Source organism: Somniosus microcephalus, chromosome 5 (genome assembly GCF_052327205.1).
Source record: "Somniosus microcephalus isolate GS21.2 chromosome 5, FLI_Smic_1.0, whole genome shotgun sequence".
NCBI lineage: Eukaryota > Metazoa > Chordata > Chondrichthyes > Squaliformes > Somniosidae > Somniosus > Somniosus microcephalus.
In genome coordinates, this window is record NC_140991.1 from 7,706,305 (window position 1) to 7,723,664 (window position 17,360).

Below are 17,360 nucleotides of genomic sequence, written 5' to 3' on the forward strand. Positions count from 1 at the left end.
GCTCCCTCAGTGACACCTCTCCAACCCCAAACCCTCAGCCCCAGCTCCCTCAGAGACACCTCTCCAACCCCAAACCCTCAGTCCCAGCTCCCTCAGAGACACCTCTCCAACGCCAAACCCTCAGCCCCAGCTCCCTCACAGTGACACCTCTCCAACCCCAGACCCTCAGCCCCAGCTCCCTCAGAGACACCTCTCCAACCCCAAACCCTCAGTCCCAGCTCCCTCACACAGACACCTCTCCAACCCCAGACCCTCAGCCCCAGCTCCCTCACAGTGACACCTCTCCAACCCCAAACCCTCAGCCCCAGCTCCCTCACACAGACACCTCTCCAACCCCAGACCCTCAGCCCCAGCTCCCTCACAGTGACACCTCTCCAACCCCAAACCCTCAGCCCCAGCTCCCTCACAGTGACACCTCTCCAACCCCAAACCCTCAGCCCCAGCTCCCTCACAGTGACACCTCTCCAACCCCAAACCCTCAGTCCCAGCTCCCTCACACAGACACCTCTCCGACCCCAAACCCTCAGCCCCAGCTCCCTCAGTGACACCTCTCCAACCCCAAACCCTCAGTCCCAGCTCCCTCACAGTGACACCTCTCCAACCCCAAACCCTCAGCCCAGCTCCCTCACAGTGACACCTCTCCAACCCCAAACCCTCAGCCCCAGCTCCCTCACAGTGACACCTCTCCAACCCCAAACCCTCAGTCCCAGCTCCCTCACACAGACACCTCTCCGACCCCAAACCCTCAGCCCCAGCTCCCTCACACAGACACCTCTCCAACCCCAAACCCTCAGCCCCAGCTCGCTCACACAGACACCTCCAAACCCTCAGTCCCAGCTCCCTCACACAGACACCTCTCCGACCCCAAACCCTCAGCCCCAGCTCGCTCACACAGACACCTCTCCAACCCCAAACCCTCAGCCCCAGCTCCCTCACAGGGACACCTCCAAACCCTCAGTCCCAGCTCCCTCACACAGACACCTCGCCAACCCCCAAACCCTTAGCCCCAGCTCACTCACAGAGACACGGCTGCGGTGCAAGCCTGCTTCAGTCAGAGAGAGCAACTGGTCATAGTCCCAAGAGTATCCCTTTGTGGTCAGGTCTCCTGATGGTGTCCGTTTTGATCAGTGCCTGTCATTCTAGCATGAGGCAGCAGATCCTGGCTTCACGTCCCACTCCAAAGATTTCAATCCAGGCTGACACTCCAGGGCAGTACTGAGGGAGCGCCACACTGTCGAAGGGTCAGTACTGAGGGAGCGCTGCACTGTCGGAAGGGCAGTACTGAGGGAGCGCTGCACTGTCGGAGGGGCAGTACTGAGGGAGCACTGCACTGTCGGAAGGGCAGTACTGAGGGAGCGCTGCACTGTCGGAAGGGCAGTACTGAGGGAGCGCTGCACTGTCGAAGGGGCAGTACTGAGGGAGCGCCGCACTGTCGGAGGGGCAGTACTGAGGGAGTGCCGCACTGTCGGTGGGGCAGTACTGAGGGAGTGCTGCACTGTCGGAGGGTCAGTACTGAGGGAGCGCCACACTGTCGGAGGGGCAGTACTGAGGGAGCGCTTCCCTGTCGGAGGGGCAGTACTTTTATTTATTTGATTATGGGATGTGGGCGTCGCTGGCAAGGCCAGCATTTATTGCCCATCCCTAATTGCCCTTGATAAGGCGATGGTGAGCCACCTTCTTGAACCGCTGCAGTCCGTGTGGTGAAGGTACTCCCACAGTGCTGTTAGGGAGGGAGTTCCAGGATTTTGACCCAGCGATGATGAAGGATCGGCGATATACTCCAGGTCAGGATGGTGTGTGACTTGGAGGGGAACATGGAGGTGGTGGTGTTCCCATGCGCCTGCTGCCCTTGTCCTTCTAGGTGGAAGAGGTCGCGGGTTTGGGAGGTGCTGTCGAGGAAGCCTTGGCGAGTTGCTGCAGTGCATCTTGTAGATGGTCCACACTGCAGCCACGGTACGCCGGTGGTGGAGGGAGTGAATGTTTAAGGTGATGGATGGGGTGCCAATCAAGCGGGCTGCTTTGTCCTGAATGGTGTTGAGCTTCTTGAATGTTGTTGGAGCTGCACTCATCCAGGCAAGTGGAGAGTATTCCATCACACTCCTGACTTGTGCCTTGTAGATGGTGGAAAGGCTTTGGGGAGTCAGGAGGTGAGACACTCACCACAGATTACCCAGCCTCTGACCTGCTCTTGTTGCCACAGTATTTATGTGGCTGGTCCAGTTAAGTTTCTGGTCAATGGTGACCCCCAGGATGTTGATAGTGGGGGATTCGGTGATGGTAATGCCATTGAATGTCAAGGGGAGGTGGTTAGACTCTCACTTGTTAGTCATTGCCTGGCACTTGTGTGGCGCGAATGTTACCTGCCACTTATCAGCCCAAGGCTCAACGTCATCCAGCTCTTGTTGCACGCGGGCATGGACTGCTTCATTATCTGAGGAGTTGTGAATGGCATTGAACACTGTGCAGTCATCAGCGAACATCCCCACTTCTGACATTATGTTGGAGGAAAGGTCATTGATGAAGCAGCTGAGGATGGTTGGGCCTGAGGAACTCCTGCAGCGATGTCCTGGGGCTGTGATGACTGACCTTCAACCACCACAACCATCTTCCTTTGTGCTAGGTATGACTCCAGCCAGTGGAGCGTCTCCCCCCTGATTCCCATTGACTTCAGTTTTACTAGGGCTCCTTGATGCCACACTCAGTCAAATGCTGCCTTGATGTCAAGGGCAGTCACTCTCACCTCACCTCTAGAATTCAGCTCCTTTGTCCATGTTTGGATCAAGGCTGTAATGAGGTCGGGAGCTGAGTGGTCTTGGCGGAACCCAAACTGGGCATCAGTGAGCAGGTTATTGCTGAGTAAGTGCCGCATGATGGCACTGTCGATGACACCTTCAATCACTTTGCTGATGATTGAGAGTAGACTGTTGGGGCGGTAATTGGCCGGGTTGGATTTGTCCTGCTTTTTGTGGACAGGACATACCTGGGCAGTTTTTCACATTGTCGGATAGATGCCAGTGTTGTAGCTATACTGGATCAGCTTGGCTAGACGCGTGGCTAGTTCTGGAGCACAAGTCTTCAGCACGATAACTGGGATGTTGTAGGGGCCCACAGCCATTGCTGTATCCAGTGCGCTCAGCTGTTTCTTGATATCATGTGGTGTGAATCGAATTGGCTGTAGAATGGTTTCTGTGATGGTGGGGACCTCAGGAGTAGGTTGATATGGATCATCCACTCGGCACTTCTGGCTGAAGATTGTTGCAAACTGTCAGAGGGGCAGTACTGAGGAAGTGCTGCACAGTCGGAGGGGCAGTACTGAGGGAGCGCTGCACTGTCGGAGGGGCAGTACTGAGGGAGCGTTGCACTGTCGGAGTGCTGCACTGTCGGAGGGTCAGTACTGAAGGAGTGCTGCACTGTTGGAGGGGCAGTACGGAGGGAGTGCTGCACTGTCGGAGGGGCAGTACTGAGGGAAAGCTGCACTGTCGGAGGGGCAGTACTGAAGGAGTGTTGCACAGTCGGAGGGGCAGTACTGAGGGAAAGCTGCACTGTCGGAGGGGCAGTACTGAGGGAGTCCTGCTCTGTTGGAGGGGCAGTACGGAGGGAGTGCTGCACTGTCGGAGGGGCAGTACTGAGCTGCACTGTCGGAGGGGCAGTACTGAGGGAGTGCTGCACAGTCGGAGGGGCAGTACTGAGGGAAAGCTGCACTGTCGGAGGGGCAGTACTGAGGGAGTGCTGCTCTGTTAGTGGGGCAGTACTGAGGGAGCGCCACACTGTCGGAGGGTCAGTACTGAGGGAAAGCTGCACCGTCGGAGGGGCAGTACTGAGGGAGCGCCACACTGTCGGAGGGGCAGTACTGAGGGAGTGCTGCACTGTTAGAGGGGCAGTACTGAGGGAGTGCTGCACTGTCGGAGGGTCAGTACTGAGGGAGTGCTGCACTGTCGGAGGGCCAGTACTGAGGGAGTGCTGCACTGTCGGAGGGCCAGTACTGAGGGAGTGCTGCACTGTCGGAGGGCCAGTACTGATGGAGCGCTGCACTGTCAGAAGCTCACATGCGAGAATAAATTGCAAAAAAGACCAAAGTAAGAATCTGGCATCTCTGTAATCAGGGCACTTCCCCTTTAACAGCTCGCAGTTGACAGACACGCTGCCCTTTAAAACTCCCTGAAGGGAATCCCTTGTCCGTTAAAAGCTGCAATCGGGCACAGCCACTTCCCAGGAACGAATATGAATAAAAGGGCCCCACTTTAACTCATTAATATAATTTTACACAGGCTGCCAGTGAGAGGAGCCTGCGAGCAGAGAGAGAGGAACCGTTTCTCGAATCGCTTCTTTCAATTAAGACTAAGATTCAAAAGAATATAAGCAGAGAATTTAAAAAGACACTCGGCAGAAGCGGGATACAGAATCCAGGAGCTGGGGTTTTCTCTCCCCTCTCTCTCTCTGAATGATTGCCTTCCGTCTGATCTCTGCACCTTTCCCTGTCTCCCTGTCAACCCCCCGTGCTGTCCCACTTGGGTGTGAGTCCCAGTCACCAATTAAAAGGGGGCTGGACGGAGGCCAGGTGCCAGCGAGACAGTGTTGGGATTCTCGCCGGACTGGCGCAGGTTGTGGGGACCCGGGGCTCCCGACCCTGTGGGGACCCGGGGCCCCCGACCCTGTGGGGACCCGGGGCTCCCGACCCTGTGGGGACCCGGGGCTCCCCGACCCTGTGGGGACCCGGGGCTCCCGACCCTGTGGGGACCCGGGGCTCCCGACCCTGTGGGGACCCGGGGCTCCCGACCCTGTGGGGACCCGGGGCTCCCGACCCTGTGGGGACCCGGGGCTCCCGACCCTGTGGGGACCCGGGGCCCCCGACCCTGTGGGGACCCGGGGCTCCCGACCCTGTGGGGACCCGGGGCTCCCGACCCTGTGGGGACCCGGGGCTGGGTCGGTCTGTCGGTGCAAACTGTCTCCACCACCCCCGCCCCCCCTGCTCACCTCCCCTTGGAAAAGAAATATTGCAAAAGTAGGAATCATGTAACTTTTTTAAATAACTTTGAGGAAGTTGCAACGTGTCAGTTTGGTGCGAGTTTCGCCTTGTCAGTTTCTTTCTGGGGGGGGGGGGGCTCCAGTGCATTTCTCCCTCTCCCTCCCCCTCCAGATGTGTCCCCTTTAGTATCCCTGCTTCTGGAGACGGTCCAGGGTCCAGATGTTGAAACTGCCCCCTTGCCAATAACACGTCGACGATTCACAGTCTCAGAACTTTAAACCAGACGGGTCATAAAACTTTGCCCTGCTGATCAATAATCGGCTTTCTCCTCCCACTCCCTCTCTGCTCATCTTGTCTCAAGACTCAGGCATCAATGATCTCTCCCCCCACCCCCTCCGCGATGTCCTTCTCTCTGCTCGCACTCTGGGCCAGCCCCAAACTCTTTCCACATCGCTTTGCGCCGGTTCCGGGGAGGTTCGGACACGGGATCAATACCCGAGCTCCTTTCCTCAAACCTCTCCTCCTTTCCCGCAGGGATCTGTCCGCCTCGAGCTCGAGTGTGGAGACCATGTCGACGGACGGGGTCAACGGCGCGGCACCTGCCCGGCAGAAGGTGTTAACTCTGGACTCCATGAACCAGCAGATCAAGAAGGTGGAATACGCGGTCAGGGGTCCCATCGTGCAGAGAGCCACCGAGCTGGAGAAAGAGCTGCAGCAGGTGGGAGATCTCCCAATCTCATTCACTTACTCGACCTGACACTTTCACAGTTTTGTGGATACACAGTGGCTTCCGCAGACTCAAAGCGCTTTGCGTTTACGCCGTGGATTCGGAGCGCGCTGTGTATACACGGAGCGGTTTCCGTGGATTCGGAGCACGCTGTGTATACACGGAGCGGTTTCCGTGGATTCGGAGCGCGCTGTGTATACGTGGAGCGGTTTCCGTGGATTCGGAGCACGCTGTGTATACACGGAGCGGTTTCCGTGGATTCGGAGCGCGCTGTGTATACGTGGAGCGGTTTCCGTGGATTCGGAGCACGCTGTGTATACACGGAGCGGTTTCCGTGGATTCGGAGCGCGCTGTGTATACACGGAGCGGTTTCTGTGGATTCGGAGCACGCTGTGTATACACGGAGCGGTTTCTGTGGATTCGGAGCACGCTGTGTATACACGGAGCGGTTTCCGTGGATTCGGAGCACGCTGTGTAAACACGGAGCGGTTTCCATGGATTCGGAGCGCGCTGTGTATACGTGGAGCGGTTTCCGTGGATTCGCAGCACGCTGTGTATACACGGAGCGGTTTCCGTGGATTCGGAGCGCGCGGTGTATACACGGAGCGGTTTCCATGGATTCGGAGCACGCTGTGTATACACGGAGCGGTTTCCATGGATTCGGAGCGCGCGGTGTATACACGGAGCGGTTTCCATGGATTCGGAGCGCGCTGTGTATACACGGAGCGGTTTCCGTGGATTCGGAGCGCGCTGTGTATACACGGAGCGGTTTCCGTGGATTCGGAGCATGCTGTGTATACACGGAGCGGTTTCCGTGGATTCGGAGCGCGCTGTGTATACGTGGAGCGGTTTCCGTGGATTCGGAGCACGCTGTGTATACACGGAGCGGTTTCCGTGGATTCGGAGCGCGCTGTGTATACACGGAGCGGTTTCTGTGGATTCGGAGCACGCTGTGTATACACGGAGCGGTTTCTGTGGATTCGGAGCACGCTGTGTATACACGGAGCGGTTTCCGTGGATTCGGAGCACGCTGTGTAAACACGGAGCGGTTTCCATGGATTCGGAGCGCGCTGTGTATACGTGGAGCGGTTTCCGTGGATTCGGAGCACGCTGTGTATACACGGAGCGGTTTCCGTGGATTCGGAGCGCGCTGTGTATACACGGAGCGGTTTCTGTGGATTCGGAGCACGCTGTGTATACACGGAGCGGTTTCTGTGGATTCGGAGCACGCTGTGTATACACGGAGCGGTTTCCGTGGATTCGGAGCACGCTGTGTAAACACGGAGCGGTTTCCATGGATTCGGAGCGCGCTGTGTATACGTGGAGCGGTTTCCGTGGATTCGGAGCACGCTGTGTATACACGGAGCGGTTTCCGTGGATTCGGAGCGCGCGGTGTATACACGGAGCGGTTTCCATGGATTCGGAGCACGCTGTGTATACACGGAGCGGTTTCCGTGGATTCGGAGCGCGCGGTGTATACACGGAGCGGTTTCCATGGATTCGGAGCGCGCTGTGTATACACGGAGCGGTTTCCGTGGATTCGGAGCGCGCTGTGTATACACGGAGCGGTTTCCGTGGATTCGGAGCACGCTGTGTATACACGGAGCAGTTTCTGTGGATTCGGCGCGCAAGGTGTATACACGGAGCGATTTCTGTGGATTCGGAGTGCGCTGTGTATACACGGAGCGGTTTCTGTGGATTCGGTGCACGCTGTGTATACACGGAGCGGTTTCTGTGGATTCGGAGTGCTGTGTATACACGGAGCGGTTTCTGTGGATTCGGAGCACGCTGTGTATACACGGAGTGGTTTCTGTGGATTCGGAGCGCTGTGCATACACGGAGCGGTTTCTGTGGATTCAGAGTGCGCTGTGTATACGTGGAGTGGTCTCCGTGGATTCAGAGCGCGCTGTGTATACACGGAGCGGTTTCTGTGGATTCGGAGCGCGCTGTGTATACAAGGAGCGGTTTCTGTGGATTCAGAGCGCGCTGTGTATACGTGGAGTGGTCTCCGTGGATACAGAGCACGCTGTGTATACACGGAGCGGTTTCTGTGGATTCAGAGCGCGCTGTGTATACACGGAGCGGTTTCTGTGGATTCAGAACGCGCTGTGTATACATGGAGTGGTCTCCGTCGATTCAGAGCACGCTGTGTGTACACGGAGCGGTTTCTGTGGATTCGGAGTGCTGTATATACACGGAGTGGTTTCTGTGGATTCGGAGTGCGCTGTGTATACACGGAGCGGTTTCTGTGGATTCGGAGCACGCTGTGTATACATGGAGCGGTTTGCGTGGATTCGGAGTGCTGTGTATACACGGAGCAGTTTCTGTGGATTTGGAGCGCGCTGTGTATACACGGAGCGGTTTCCGTGGATTCGGAGTGCTGTGTATACATGGAGCGGTTTCCGTGGATTCGGAGTGCTGTGTATACACGGAGCGGTTTCTGAGGATTCGGAGCGTGCTGTGTATACACGGAGCGGTTTCCATGGATTCAGAGCGCGCTGTGTATAGACGGAGCGGTTTCTGTGGATTCGGAGCGCGCTGCATATACACGGAGCGGTTTCCGTGGATTCGGAGCGCGCTGTGTATACACGGAGCGTTTTCTGTGGATTCTGAGCGCGCTGTGTATACACAGAGCGGTTTCCGTGGATTCGGAGCGCGCTGTGTATACACGGAGCGGTTTCTGTGGATTCGGAGCGTGCTGTGTATACGTGGAGTGGTGTCTGTGGATTCGGAGCGCGCTGTGTATACACGGAGTGGTTTCCGTGGATTCGGAGAGCGCTGTGTGTACACGGAGCGGTTTCTGTGGATTCGGAGCGCTGTGTATACACGGAGCGGTTTCTGTGGATTCGGAGCGTGCTGTGTATACACGGAGCGGTTTCTGTGGATTCGGAGCGCTGTGTATACACGGAGCGGTTTCTGTGGATTCGGAGCGCGCTGTGTATACACGGAGCGGTTTCCATGGATTCGGAGAGCGCTGTGTGTACACAGAGCGGTTTCTGTGGATTCGGGGCGCGCTGTGTATACACAGAGCGGTTTCTGTGGATTCGGAGCGTGCTGTGTGCACACGGAGCGGTTTCTGTGGATTCGGAGCGTGCTGTGTATACGTGGAGTGGTTTCTGTGGATTCGGAGCAAGCTGTGTATACACGGAGCGGTTTCTGTGGATTCAGAGCGTGCTGTGTATACGTGGAGTGGTTTCTGTGGATTCGGAGCACGCTGTGTATACACGGAGCGGTTTCTGTGGATTCGGAGCGCGCTGTGTATACACGGAGCGGTTTCCGTGGATTCGGAGCGTGCTGTATATACACGGAGCAGTTTCCGTGGATTCGGAGCGCGCTGTGTATACGTGGAGCGGTTTCTGTGGATTCGGAGCGCGCTGTGTATACACGGAGCGGTTTCTGTGGATTCGGAGCACGCTGTGTATACACGGAGCGGTTTCTGTGGATTCGGAGTGCTGTGTATACACGGAGCGGTTTCTGTGGATTCGGAGCACGCTGTGTATACACGGAGCGGTTTCTGTGGATTCGGAGCACGCTGTGTATACACGGAGCGGTTTCTGTGGATTCGGAGCACGCTGTGTATACACGGAGTGGTTTCTGTGGATTCGGAGCGCGCTGTGTATACACGGAGCGGTTTCTGTGGATTCGGAGCGCGCTGTGTATACACGGAGCGGTTTCTGTGGATTCGGAGCGCTGTGTATACATGGAGCGGTTTCTGTGGATTCAGAGCGCGCTGTGTATACGTGGAGTGGTCTCCGTGGATTCAGAGCGCGCTGTGTATACACGGAGCGGTTTCTGTGGATGCGGAGCGCGCTGTGTATACACGGAGCGGTTTCTGTGGATTCAGAGCGCGCTGTGTATACACGGAGCAGTTTCCGTGGATTCGGAGCGCGCTGTGTATACACGGTGCGGTTTCCGTGGATTCGGAGCGCGCTGTGTATACACGGAGCGGTTTTTGTGGATTCGGAGCGCGCGGTGTATACACGGAGCGGTTTATGTGGATTCGGAGCACGCTGTGTATACACGGAGCGGTTTCTGTGGATTCGGAGCGCGCTGTGTATACACGGAGCGGTTTCCATGGATTCGGAGCGTGCTGTATATACACGGAGCGGTTTCCGTGGATTCGGAGCGCGCTGTGTATACGTGGAGCGGTTTCTGTGGATTCGGAGTGCTGTGTATACACGGAGCGGTTTCTGTGGCTTCGGAGCATGCTGTGTATACACGGAGCGGTTTCTGTGGATTCGGAGCACGCTGTGTATACACGGAGTGGTTTCTGTGGATTCGGAGCGCTGTGTATACACGGAGCGGTTTCTGTGGATTCGGAGCGCGCTGTGTATACACGGAGCGGTTTCTGTGGATTTGGAGCGCTGTGTATACACGGAGCGGTTTCTGTGGATTCAGAGCGCGCTGTGTATACGTGGAGTGGTCTCCGTGGATTCAGAGCGCGCTGTGTATACACGGAGCGGTTTCTGTGGATTCGGAGCGTGCTGTGTATACACGGAGCGGTTTCTGTGGATTCAGAGCGCGCTGTGTATACGTGGAGTGGTCTCCGTGGATTCAGAGCACGCTGTGTATACACGGAGTGATTTCTGTGGATTCGGAGCGCGCTGTGTATACACGGAGCGGTTTCTGTGGATTCAGAGCGCGCTGTGTATACGTGGAGTGGTCTCCATGGATTCAGAGCACGCTGTGTATACACGGAGCGGTTTCTGTGGATTTGGAGTGCTGTGTATACACGGAGTGGTTTCTGTGGATTCGGAGCGCGCTGTGTATACACAGAGCGGTCTCTGTGGATTCGGAGCGCGCTGTGTATACACGGAGCGGTTTCTGTGGATTTGGAGCATGCTGTGTATACACGGAGCGGTTTCTGTGGATTCAAAGCACGCGGTGTATACACGGAGCGGTTTCTGTGGATTCGGAGTGTGCTGTGTATACACGGAGCGGTTTCTGTGGATTCGGAGCACGCTGTGTATACGTGGAGCAGTTTCCGTGGATTCGGAGCACGCTGTGTATACACGGAGCGGTTTCCATGGATTCAGAGTGCGCGGTGTATACACGGAGCGGTTTCTGTGGATTCGGAGCGCGCTGTGTATACACGGAGTGGTTTCCGTGGATTCGGAGAGCGCTGTGTGTACACGGAGCGGTTTCCGTGGATTCAGAGCGCGCTGTGTAAACACGGAGCGGTTTCCGTGGATTCGGAGCGCGCTGTGTATACACGGAGCGGTTTCCGTGGATTCGGAGCGCGCTGTGTATACACGGAGCGGTTTCCGTGGATTCGGAGCGCGCTGTGTATACACGGAGCGGTTTCCGTGGATTCGGAGCGCGCGGTGTATACACGGAGCGGTTTCCGTGGAGTCGAAGCGCGCTGTGTATACACGGAGCGGTTTCCGTGGATTCGGAGCGTGCTGTGTATACACGGAGCGGTTTCTGTGGATTCGGAGCACACGGTGCATACACGGAGCGGTTTCTGTGGATTTGGAGCGCGCTGTGTATACACGGAGCGGTTTCTGTGGATTCGGAGCGCGCTGTGTATACGTGGAGTGGTTTCTGTGGATTCGGAGCGCGCTGTGTATACGTGGAGTGGTTTCTGTGGATTCGGAGCACGCTGTGTATACACGGAGCGGTTTGCGTGGATTCGGAGTGCTGTGTATACACAGAGCGGTTTCCATGGATTCAGAGCGCGCTGTGTATACACGGAGCGGTTTCTGTGGATTCAGAGCACGCTGTGTGTACACGGATCGGTTTCTGTGGATTCAGAGCGCGGTGTGTGTACACGGAGCAGTTTCTGTGGATTCGGAGCGCGCTGTGTATACACGGGGTGATTTCTGTGGATGCGGAGCACTGTGTATACACGGAGCAGTTTCTGTGGATTCGGAGCACGCTGTGGAAACACGGAGCAGTTTCTGTGGATTCGGAGCGCGCTGTGTATACACGGAGCGGTTTCTGTGGATTCGGAGCGCGCTGTGTATACCGGAGCAGTTTCTGTGTATTTGGAGCGCGCTGTGTGTACATGGAGCAGTTTCTGTGGATTCGGAGCGCGCTGTGTATACACGGAGCGGTTTCTGTCAATTCGGAGCGCTGTGTATACACGGAGCAGTTTCTGTGGATTCGGAGCGTTGTGTATACACGGAGCAGTTTCTGTGGATTCGGAGTGTGCTGTGTGTACACGGAGTGGTTTCTGTGGATTCGGAGCGCGCTGGGTATACACGGAGCGGTTTCTGTGGATTCGGAGCGCGCGGTGTTTCCACGGAGCGGTTTCTGTGGATTCGGAGCGCGCTGTGTATTCACGGAGCGGTTTCTGTGGATTCGGAGCGCGCTGTGTATACACGGAGCGGTTTCCGTGGATTCAGAGCGCGCTGTGTATACGTGGAGCGGTTTCTGTGGATTCGGAGCGCGCTGTGTATACGTGGAGCGGTTTCTGTGGATTTGGAGCGCGCTGTGTATACACGGAGCGGTTTCTGTGGATTCGGAGCGTGCTGTGTATACACGGAGCGAGTTCTGTGGATTCGGAGCACGCTGTGTATACTCAGAGCAGTTTCTGTGGATTCGCAGCGCGCTGTGTATACACGGAGCGGTTTCCGAGGATTCAGAGCGCGCTGTGTATACACGGAGCGGTTTCTGTGGATTCGGAGTGCTGTGTATACACAGCGTTTTCCGTGGATTCAGAGCGCGCTGTGTATACACGGAGCGGTTTCTGTGGATTCGGAGCACGCTGTGTATACACGGAGCGGTTTCTGTGGATTCGGAGTGCTGTGTATACGTGGAGCGGTTTCTGTGGATTCGGAGCACACTGTGTATACACGGAGCGGTTTCTCTGGATTCGGAGCGCGCTGTGTATACACGGAGTGGTTTCTGTGGATTCGGAGTGCGCTGTGTATACGCGGAGTGGTTTCTGTGGATTCGGAGCGTGCTGTGTATACACGGAGCGGTTTCTGTGGATTCAGAGCACGCTGTGTATACAAGGAGTGGTTTCTGTGGATTCGGAGCGTGCTGTGTATACACGGAGCGGTTTCTGTGGATTCCGAGCGTGCTGTGTATACATGGAGCAGTTTCCGTGGATTCGGAGCGTGCTGTGTATACACGGAGCGGTTTCCGTGGATTCAGAGCGCGCTGTGTATACACGGAGCGGTTTCTGTGGATTCAGAGCATGCTGTGTATACACGGAGCGGTTTCTGTGGATTCGGAGCGCACTGTGTATACACGGAGCAGTTTCCATGGATTCGGAGCGCGCTGTGTATACGTGGAGCGGTTTCTGTGGATTCGGAGCGTGCTGTGTATACACGGAGCGGTTTCCGTGGATTCGGAGCGCTGTGTATACACGGAGCGGTTTCTGTGGATTTGGAGCGCGCTGTGTATACGTGGAGCGGTTTCTGTGGATTCGGAGCACGCTGTGTATACACGGAGCGGTTTCTGTGGATTCGGAGCACGCTGTGTATACACGGAGCGGTTTCCGTGGATTCGGAGTGTGCTGTGTATACACGGAGTGGTTTCCGTGGATTCGCAGCGTGCTGTGTATACACGGTGCGGTTTCTGTGGTTTCGGAGCGCGCTGTGTATACACGGAGCGATTTCTGTGGATTCGGAGCGCTGTGTATACACGGAGCGGTTTCTGTGGATTCAGAGTGCGCTGTGTATACACGGAGCGGTTTCTGTGGATTCGGAGCGTGCTGTGTATACACGGAGCGGTTTCCGTGGATTCGGAGTGCGCTGTGTATACACGGAGCGGTTTCCGTGGATTCGGAGCGTGCTGTGTATACACGGAGCGGTTTCCGTGGATTCGGAGCGCACTGTGTATACGCGGAGCGGTTTCTGTGGATTCAGAGCACGCTGTGTATACACGGAGTGGTTTCCGTGGATTCGGAGAGCGCTGTGTATACACGGAGCGGTTTCTGTGGATTCGGAGCGCGCTGTGTATACGTGGAGTGGTTTCTGTGGATTCGGAGCGCGCTGTGTATACACTGAGCGGTTTCCGTGGATTCGGAGTGCGCTGTGTATACACGGAGCGGTTTCTGTGGATTCGCAGCGCGCTGTGTATACACGGAGCGGTTTTCGAGGATTCAGAGCGCGCTGTGTATACACGGAGCGGTTTCCGTGGATTCGGAGCGCACTGTGTATACACGGAGCGGTTTCTGTGGATTCGGAGTGCTGTGTATACACGGAGCGGTTTCCGTGGATTCAGAGCGCGCTGTGTATACACGGAGCGGTTTCTGTGGATTCGGAGCACGCTGTGTATACACGGAGCGGTTTCTGTGGATTCGGAGTGCTGTGTATACGTGGAGCGGTTTCTGTGGATTCGGAGCACGCTGTGTATACACGGAGCGGTTTCTGTGGATTCGGAGCGCGCTGTGTATACACGGAGTGGTTTCTGTGGATTCGGAGCGCGCTGTGTATACGCGGATTCGTTTCTGTGGATTCGGAGCGTGCTGTGCATACACGGAGCGGTTGCTGTGGATTCAGAGCACGCTGTGTATACACGGAGCGGTTTCTGTGGATTCAGAGGGCGCTGTGTATACGCGGAGCGGTTTCTGTGGATTCGGAGCGCGCTGTGTATACACGGAGCGGTTTGCATGGATTCGGAGCGTGCTGTGTATACACGGAGTGGTTTCCGTGGATTCAGAGTGCGCTGTGTATACACGGAGCGGTTTCTGTGGATTCGGAGCGTGCTGTGTATACACGGAGTGGTTTCTGTGGATTCGGAGCGTGCTGTGTATACACGGAGCAGTTTCCATGGATTCGGAGCATGCTGTGTATACACGGAGCGGTTTCCATGGATTCAGAGCGCGCTGTGTATACACGGAGCGGTTTCTGTGGATTCAGAGAACGCTGTGTATACACGGATCGGTTTCTGTGGATTCGGAGCGCACTGTGTATACACGGAGCGGTTTCCATGGATTTGGAGCGCTGTGTATCCACAGTGCGGTTTCTGTGGATTTGGAGCGTGCTGTGTATACGTGGAGCGGTTTCTGTGGATTCGGAGCGCGCTGTGTATACACGGAGCGGTTTCTGTGGATTCGGAGCGCGCTGTGTATACACGGAGCGGTTTCCGTGGATTCGGAGTGTGCTGTGTATACACGGAGCAGTTTCCGTGGATTCGGAGCGCGCTGTGTATACACGGTGCGGTTTCTGTGGATTCGGAGCGCGCTCTGTATACACGTTGCGGTTTCCATGGATTCAGAGCGCGCGGTGTATACACGGAGCAGTTTCTGTGGATTCGGAGCGCGCTGTGTATACACGGAGCGGTTTCCGTGGATTCGGAGCGCGCTGTGTATACATGGAGCGGTTTCTGTGGATTTGGAGCGCGCTGTGTATACGTGGAGCAGTTTCTGTGGATTCGGAGCGCGCTGTGTATACACGGAGCGGTTTCCGTGGATTCGGAGTGTGCTGTGTATACACGGAGCAGTTTCCGTGGATTCGGAGCGCGCTGTGTATACACGGAGCGGTTTCTGTGGATTCAGAGCGCGCGGTGTATACACGGAGCGGTTTCTGTGGATTCGGAGTGTGCTGTGTATGCACGGAGCGGTTTCTGTGGATTCGGAGCACGCTGTGTATACGTGGAGCAGTTTCCGTGGATTCGGAGCACGCTTTGTATACTCGGAGCGGTTTCCATGGATTCAGAGCGCGCGGTGTATACACGGAGCGGTTTCTGTGGATTCGGAGCGCGCTGTGTATACACGGAGTGGTTTCTGTGGATTCGGAGCGCGCTGTGTATACACGGAGCGGTTTCTGTGGATTCGGAGCGCACTGTGTATACACGGAGTGGTTTCTGTGGATTCGGAGCGCGTTGTGTATACGCGGATTCGTTTCTGTGGATTCGGAGCGTGCTGTGTATACACGGAGCGGTTGCTGTGGATTCAGAGCACGCTGTGTATACACGGAGTGGTTTCTGTGGATTCAGAGGGCGCTGTGTATACGCGGAGCGGTTTCTGTGGATTCGGAGCGCGCTGTGGATACACGGAGCGGTTTCTGTGGATTCGGAGCATGCTGTGTATACACGGAGTGGTTTCTGTGGATTCGGAGCGTGCTGTGTATACACGGAGCGGTTTCTGTGGATTCGGAGCGTGCTGTGTATACACGGAGCAGTTTCCGTGGATTCGGAGCATGCTGTGTATACACGGAGCGGTTTCCATGGATTCAGAGCGCGCTGTGTATACACGGAGCGGTTTCTGTGGATTCAGAGAACGCGCTGTGTATACACGGATCGGTTTCTGTGGATTCGGAGCGCACTGTGTATACACGGAGCGGTTTCCATGGATTTGGAGCGCTGTGTATCCACAGAGCGGTTTCTGTGGATTTGGAGCGTGCTGTGTATACGTGGAGCAGTTTCTGTGGATTCGGAGCGCGCTGTGTATACACGGAGCGGTTTCTGTGGATTCGGAGCGCGCTGTGTATACACGGAGCGGTTTCCGTGGATTCGGAGTGTGCTGTGTATACACGGAGCAGTTTCCGTGGATTCGGAGCGCGCTGTGTATACACGGTGCGGTTTCTGTTGATTCGGAGCGCGCTGTGTATACACGGAGTGGTTTCTGTGGATTCGGAGCGCGCGGTGTATACACGGAGCGGTTTCTGTGGATTTGGAGTGTGCTTTGTATACACGGAGCGATTTCTGTGGATTCGCAGCACGCTGTGTATACGTGGAGCAGTTTGCGTGGATTCGGAGCACGCTCTGTATACACGGAGCGGTTTCCATGGATTCAGAGCGCGCGGTGTATACACGGATCGGTTTCTGTGGATTCGGAGCGCGCTGTGTATACACGGAGCGGTTTCCGTGGATTCGGAGCGCGCTGTGTATACATGGAGCGGTTTCTGTGGATTTGGAGCGCGCTGTGTATACGTGGAGCAGTTTCTGTGGATTCGGAGCGCGCTGTGTATACACGGAGCGGTTTCCGTGGATTCGGAGTGTGCTGTGTATACACGGAGCAGTTTCCGTGGATTCGGAGCGCGCTGTGTATACACTGTGCGGTTTTTGTGGATTCGGAGCGCGCTGTGTATACACGGAGCGATTTCTGTGGATTCGGAGCGCTGTGTATACACGGAGCGGTTTCTGTGGATTCAGAGTGCGCTGTGTATACACGGAGCGGTTTCTGTGGATTCGGAGCGTGCTGTGTATACACGGAGCGGTTTCCGTGGATTCGGAGTGCGCTGTGTATACACGGAGCGGTTTCCGTGGATTCGGAGCGTGCTGTGTATACACGGAGCGGTTTCCGTGGATTCGGAGCGCACTGTGTATACGCGGAGCGGTTTCTGTGGATTCAGAGCACGCTGTGTATACACGGAGTGGTTTCCGTGGATTCGGAGAGCGCTGTGTATACACGGAGCGGTTTCTGTGGATTCGGAGCGCGCTGTGTATACGTGGAGTGGTTTCTGTGGATTCGGAGCGCGCTGTGTATACACTGAGCGGTTTCCGTGGATTCGGAGCGCGCTGTGTATACACGGAGCGGTTTCTGTGGATTCGCAGCGCGCTGTGTATACACGGAGCGGTTTTCGAGGATTCAGAGCGCGCTGTGTATACACGGAGCGGTTTCCGTGGATTCGGAGCGCACTGTGTATACACGGAGCGGTTTCTGTGGATTCGGAGTGCTGTGTATACACGGAGCGGTTTCCATGGATTCAGAGCGCGCTGTGTATACACGGAGCGGTTTCTGTGGATTCGGAGCACGCTGTGTATACACGG

The 17,360-nt window shown here is 56.2% G+C and overlaps 1 protein-coding gene across 5 annotated transcripts in view; it reads left to right on the forward strand.

Moving 5' to 3' along the window:
* LOC147116849 (alanine aminotransferase 2-like) overlaps window positions 1-17,360 on the forward strand; it is a 269,062-nt gene that overhangs the window by 50,332 nt on the left and 201,370 nt on the right. For 2 of the 5 annotated variants that reach the window (XM_085987253.1, XM_085987255.1), the window contains one exon: window positions 5,501-5,684. The exons of 1 other annotated variant lie outside the window; for it this stretch is intronic. In XM_085987253.1, coding sequence (XP_085843379.1) covers window positions 5,535-5,684 — 150 coding nt within the window. In that variant the 5' untranslated portion in view covers window positions 5,501-5,534. Of the gene's footprint in view, window positions 1-4,920; window positions 5,003-5,365; window positions 5,685-17,360 lie in introns of those variants that run through there. 2 more of the 5 variants (XM_085987254.1, XM_085987257.1) reach the window with 2 other exon arrangements.